The following is a 6260-nucleotide window of genomic DNA, read 5'->3' on the forward strand; positions in this document are numbered from 1 at the left end:
TTTTTAAATTCCTTAGTGATCTTAAATTTCTTCACCCAAACATAGTCTAATGCTTTGTCATGGAAAAAGCAAATGGAATTAATTTTCGATCACAGTTGGATTTGAATAGAATAACGGGCTTGGTTGGATTCGGATAGGGGCAATTTTGGAAAAAATATTTATTGTTGGGTTTGGGCTTTTAATGTAGTCCGTGAGTTGTTATGTTTGTAGGGCTTGATACATGAATAGTTGTGTCCTTAGGATTAAATTTTCAGACATTTTGATAAAATAATAGTTTAGAGTGATTTTTGGTTAAATTAAAGTTAGCCCAACCCCTTTTCATTAAAGTTCCATTTTTTTTCCCCAATATTACGTAAACACAAGAGTATCCCATAACCATAGTTCAATTCTCTATTTTGATTCCAATTACCTTTACATAAACGTGCTATTAATGAGAAAATCTTCTTTAGGGATGAGATTACGAGAAATTCTCGCTAATAATCAATTAATAGTTTTAGAGGTGTTTATCTTGTCAGTTAATCTTTTTCACATATTAAATGGTCAATTATTCATCCTACTAAAAGGCTTGTAACGTGATAAACTAGTGACAACAAGGTATGTCTACCAAATCACATGTTCATGTTAGAATTCATTAGAGATATTGTATTTATGAATGTAAAAAGAAAATATGTATATCAAAACGAGTTTGTATATTTTTGGATTGTTTTGGAAAAGAATGATATTTTCTAAAAACTGTGAAAAATAGAGAATGTTCATTCATTCAGAGAGAGTGATGAGCACTTGAGCTTGGCTCTAAAGGTTACATCAAGTAATCCTAGCCATCCATCTTACAACCTATGAGTCTAAGACAAGTGGCACAACTAAGACCTTTGAGTCATAATAGATTCACAACAACATTTCTAATTAACTCCGCCAACAACAAATCAGTGTGGCAATTTATAATTCAACACTCTCCTTTAAATTTATATTGATTTCACTCCAAGAAGCTGCTTGAGATAATTGAACTGATCCTTCGCTAATGCTTTTGTGAATATATATCTACAACCTGTTCTTTTGTTTGGATAGTAGATCAAATCAATAACACCCCCTTGAAGTGCATCATTGACAAAGTGATATATTTTGTCAGTGTGCTTGGTTTTCTAATGAAAACATGATTCTTGGTGATGGAAATTGCTTAAGTGTTATCACACTTTAGTGGAGTTGCTTCTATTTGAAGTTCGCCTAAATCCTCCATAACAAACCTTAGCCAAATAGTTTGAACAATTGCCCTTGATGCACTACGTACCCTGCCTCAAACAATAACCATCATTGACAAAGTGATATATTTTGTCAGTGTGCTTGGTTTTCTAATGAAAACATGATTCTTAGTGATGGAAATTGCTTAAGTGTTATCACACTTTGGTGGGGTTGCTTCTGTTTGAAGTTCGCCTAAATCCTCCATAACAAACCTTAGCCAAATAGTTTGAACAATTGCCCTTGATGCACTATGTACCCTGCCTCAAACAATAACCAGGATTTTTTTTTTTTTTTTTTTTTTAAAAGGACCAGTTGGTGACTTCGCCACAGCAGGTTACCTTTTTGGGAGCCGGAAAAACTCACTGATGCATTTCAGTTGCCCCTAATCACCATTGTATGATCACACACGCCAGGAATCGAACCCAAGACGAGCCACATGAAATACGGGTTTGGAATTCGTCCCTAACCACTAAGTTACCCTATGGTGGTTAACAATAACTAGGTTTTCGTATGTGTATAATTTCTCTTGTATAACTTTCTCGAGTGATTTTCGTGATCTAACCAAATTTAAAGATGATCCACAAAAATTGTTGTGTCTAGGGTTTTCTCTAATTTTTATTTTAATTTGGTTATTACAGCTAGGGTTTTCTTTATCAAAATGCTTAGGAATTATGTGCGAGTGTAATTATTCAACGATTTTGCAAAACAAATTACAAGGAAAAAATCATGGACAAATTGCTAGAAAATAGGAAAGATATTTGATTACGATAATTATTTATTTCCTAATGGAGTGATTAATCACTTAGTTGTAATCATATAATTACATCAGATAAGGCTGATCTGGTTGTTCCTTTATTTTCTCCACTGCACTGCTCAGCTCACCACAACACTGTAGTTTAGACTCCATGACTGATTCAAAACCCAACAAATTAGGATCTCAAAGATGCAGACTCCACTCTATCTAAATTTTAGTATTTAAGCTCCCCACAGTACTATACTTCTGACACTAACCCTTTTTGGCAAGCTAGTTAATCAATCTACCTCAATGACCGACCAACATCCCTCAAGTGCTCAAGCGGTAAGTGCATATGTTTATGAGATTCATCAAAATATACACATTTCTTTAGTTTTAGCAATCTTTTGTACTTTGCTAATCACAATACACAATTTAATGTTGCTATGAAATCCAAATCCGGGGAAGCAGCCCAATATGTGAATGCCGATTCATCGATCTATCTATGATATACTCATAATTCCACTAGATCAATAGCTAGCTAGTTTACTTTGGGTTTCTATTTTGTATCTTGATGGCTGTTCGTAAACAAACCTAATATATATTTGTATATATGCAACTAAAATCCAGGGAAACACTACGAATGAAAATGAAGCAGCTAGAAGGGCCCAAGAGCAACTCGATATAAATAACTGGCTGCCCATCACTGCTGACAGGAATGCAAAATGGTGGTACTCAGCTTTCCACAATATCACGGCTGTTGTTGGTGCAGGAATACTGGGCTTACCATATGCATTATCAGGATGTGGCTGGTAATGTATTCTTCTTTTTTCTATATATTAAAAAAATATATATAGATACATATATATAGTTACACGAGTACGAAATTTAGTTCTTCCTAATATATACCACATATATAAACTAAATAAAATTTCGAGATACTTACGTTTGATCTTATGGTACGTTGATATTTATTTGTTCAGGGGCCCTGGAATTGCAGCCATTTTCTTGTCATGGGTGATCACTTTCTACTCATTCTGGCAACTGATTAGACTGCATGAAATAGTACCGGGGCAGCGTTTTGATCGATACCCGGAACTAGGGCAGCATTGTTTTGGGCCAAAACTAGGGTACTGGATTATTATGCCGCAGCAGATGACTGTGCAAGTGGCTTCATGCATTGTGTATACAGTCACGGGTGGCAAGTCATTGAAAAAATTCTTCGAACTCGTTGTTCCAAGTATAGGCCATATTAGACAAACATATTTCATCCTCTTCTTTACTGTTTTGCAATTAGGGCTCTCTCAATCTCCCAATTTCAATTCTCTGAAAGGAATTTCTCTCCTCGCGGCACTCATGTCTTGCGGGTATATATTCCTTCCTTCATAATCATACATTTCTTAGTTATTTCTGATGATAATGCTATATATTTGTTGCATGCAGTTACGCGATGATAGCATTTGTGACATCGACAATCATGGGTGTAAATAACCACGCGCATGTTGATCATTCACTTCGATCTCATACGACACCAAGCCAAGTATTTGATATGTTGGGTGGATTAGGAACAATAGCATTTGCTTTTGCCGGACACAGCGTGGCTTTAGAGATTCAAGCCACAATCCCTTCAACTCCAGAGAAACCCTCAAGAATTGCAATGTGGAGAGGCGTCGTCGTGGCTTACGTCATCGTAATATTTTTCTATCTTGCAGTTGCAATCTCTGGCTTTTGGGCTTTTGGCAATTCTGTAGAGGATGATGTTCTCATCTCACTAGAAAAACCTGCTTGGCTCATCGCAGCCGCTAACCTAATGGTGTTTTTCCATGTTATAGGAAGCTATCAGGTAATTGAATAAACACACACTTTATAACTAGTAAAAGCATGCATACATTATACGGCACTATCAATTAACTACTTAATTCATTGCTAATGCTTCCTTATTTTTTTATTATATATATTCAGGTCTTTGCAATGCCTGTGTTTGATCTGATCGAGTCGGTTTTAGTAAATAATTTACGTTTCAAACCAGGATTGCTATTACGTTTCATTGCTCGCAGTGCGTACGTACGTAAGTACCATTCTCTCTATGAATAATAAAACTACTGCTGGCCGGTATATTTATGACCGATCTCTTAATCTTTTTGCTCAAATCTGTGACATCTTTTGTGAATAGATTATGTTTGATTTTCTTTGAACTTTTTTCCAGTCGTAGCAGGGTTCATTGCAATGTGCATTCCATTTTTTGGAGGATTGTTAGGACTATTTGGAGGTTTAGTGTTCTCCTCGACATCTTATTACGTAAGTTCATATACGATCTCAATTGATGAAACAACGACACAGATTATTTAACATTGTATTTATCTTGGTAATTAGTATAGGTGTGGTATTTAAGTTGCTGAATTGAATTTGGTGCAGATGCCTTGCGTTATGTGGATTGTCGTTCATAAACCAAAAAGATTTAGTATGCACTGGTGGGCCTCATGGGTATGTTCACAAACACACTTTCTCTCATGCGCATCACACATATGCGCATGTCAATTCTCAATGCGTAATTGAGTGATATTCATAAAATATTAGCTAGTTTTTCAGTTTATTATGGTTTTTAAAGTTTTTTATATTATGCAAGAGCTAAACTCCACATGTTTTATTTTGTGTTTGATTTCAGTTTTCGATCGTGGTAGGCGTGCTGCTGGCTCTTTTTTCACCCATAGGAGGAGCGCGCGAAATTATTATGCAAGCCAAAAGTTACAAAATGTTTTCTTAGCGCTCGATCATACATTTGTTTTTCTTCTTAATTAGAATATAGATCATCGAATAGATAGTCTGCAAGATGTGGTTTATAGACGGAAAAGTTCCACATTGTCTTTTTTTTTTTTTCCTTTGTGTTTTTGCCTTCTTGTTTTGGATTTTCTGCAAAAACAAGAATGCAGTGTTGGAACTCAGTTTAATTGTCAGCTAAAATTCATTAATTCATTTGATAGCAAATTTTGAATTCGTTTTGTAGGCATCGAAATTTCGGTGAAATAAATGTTCACAAATGCATTAAAGTTTCAATATGCCAGGGCATACGTAACATGCGCCACGTGTCTCACAAAATCATACACATGGATATGACTCATCAAAATTGAACGAGTCATCAAGAATGACAAGTGTCAACATCTGCAGAAATGAATTATTTGATTTTAATTTAGTTAGGTTTTTTATATTAGCACCCCACAAAATGTTAAATGCACCTCACATTAAAATTTAATATTAAATGACTTATTTACCCCACTATGCAATGACAATTTTGACCTTATTAGGTTTTAAAAAAAAAATTTCTAAATACACCCCAAATCACTTTTAGCGTATTATTTATCTTCTCAATTATCAAAACCCTCCCACCCTCCATTGTTGAACAAAACCCTAACCAATGAAACTACAAACATGTTGATTGACCAAAATATGCACAAGAAAATGAAAACAGCATGGTAGCTTTGAAATTGCTGTTATTATTATTGAAAAAGTTCAAATGAATCTAACCATTTGTACTTGTACCTCCATTTATATCTATCAATGTAAAGATGCAGCTTCAAATATCTCAAATTCATTTGGAAGTGCAGCTTTAAATATTTCAAATATTTCCAAGAGTATACGTCTTAAAACCAGCCACGCAATAATCAAAATAGTATTCCCATATCCAGATGAATTGTTCATCGAATCCAAGAGCGAGAATTTATCTATGCAAACGCAGCGAAGTTATTTCACCAGCATTAAAACTCAAATCATTTTTAAAACCTTAGCATCATAGCAAGTTGTAAAATGTTAAAACAACCATATTACTTGCAGGAAAAGAAAAAGTACAGAAAATGAGCGGATTATAATCTGTAATCACCATTTATAGTCAAATTGTTTGAAGAAGGATACCAATGAGAGTTTACATGAAATCTCCTTACCTTTGTCCGTCCAAGAATTTTTTTCTCCAATTTCTCAGTGTTTGAAAGTAATGGAGGATGCCAATGTTTTTCCAAGTGCTCCACACTGCAGAAATGAAGTTCATGAAAGTCAAAAAAAAATTGCATACCACGAAGTTAAACCTAGCAATGAAGCCATTGCTGATGTTACCCTACTTAACGAAGGTAGACATTTGTCGATGCAAACTATAATACTAAGATGATTTCAAATCATTCGGCAAACTAAACGTTTAGATGATTTGAAATCTTTTGGCAAACTAAACATTCAAATGGTTAGATTCAGTCCCTGAAAATAAAAAATGAATGTTATAAGATTTGAGAAATGTGGGGTGTATAGA

The 6260-nt window shown here is 34.7% G+C and overlaps 1 protein-coding gene across 1 annotated transcript; it reads left to right on the forward strand.

The window, feature by feature from the left end:
- Window positions 1-2055: 2055 nt before the first annotated feature.
- On the forward strand, window positions 2056-4733 carry LOC103947934 (lysine histidine transporter-like 5). Its single transcript, XM_048583689.1, has 8 exons — window positions 2056-2314; window positions 2600-2781; window positions 2953-3336; window positions 3413-3812; window positions 3932-4037; window positions 4176-4267; window positions 4385-4453; window positions 4635-4733. The coding sequence occupies exons 1-8, from the start codon at window positions 2282-2284 to the stop codon at window positions 4731-4733; spliced, it is 1365 nt and encodes a 454-aa protein (XP_048439646.1). The 5' UTR covers window positions 2056-2281.
- The last annotated feature ends 1527 nt before the right edge of the window (window positions 4734-6260 follow it).

Source organism: the organism of the source record quoted next, unplaced genomic scaffold, assembly GCF_019419815.1.
Source record: "Pyrus x bretschneideri cultivar Hongxiangsu unplaced genomic scaffold, Pyrus_bretschneideri_v1 Contig2, whole genome shotgun sequence".
In the NCBI taxonomy this organism is placed as follows: Eukaryota; Viridiplantae; Streptophyta; class Magnoliopsida; order Rosales; family Rosaceae; genus Pyrus; species Pyrus x bretschneideri.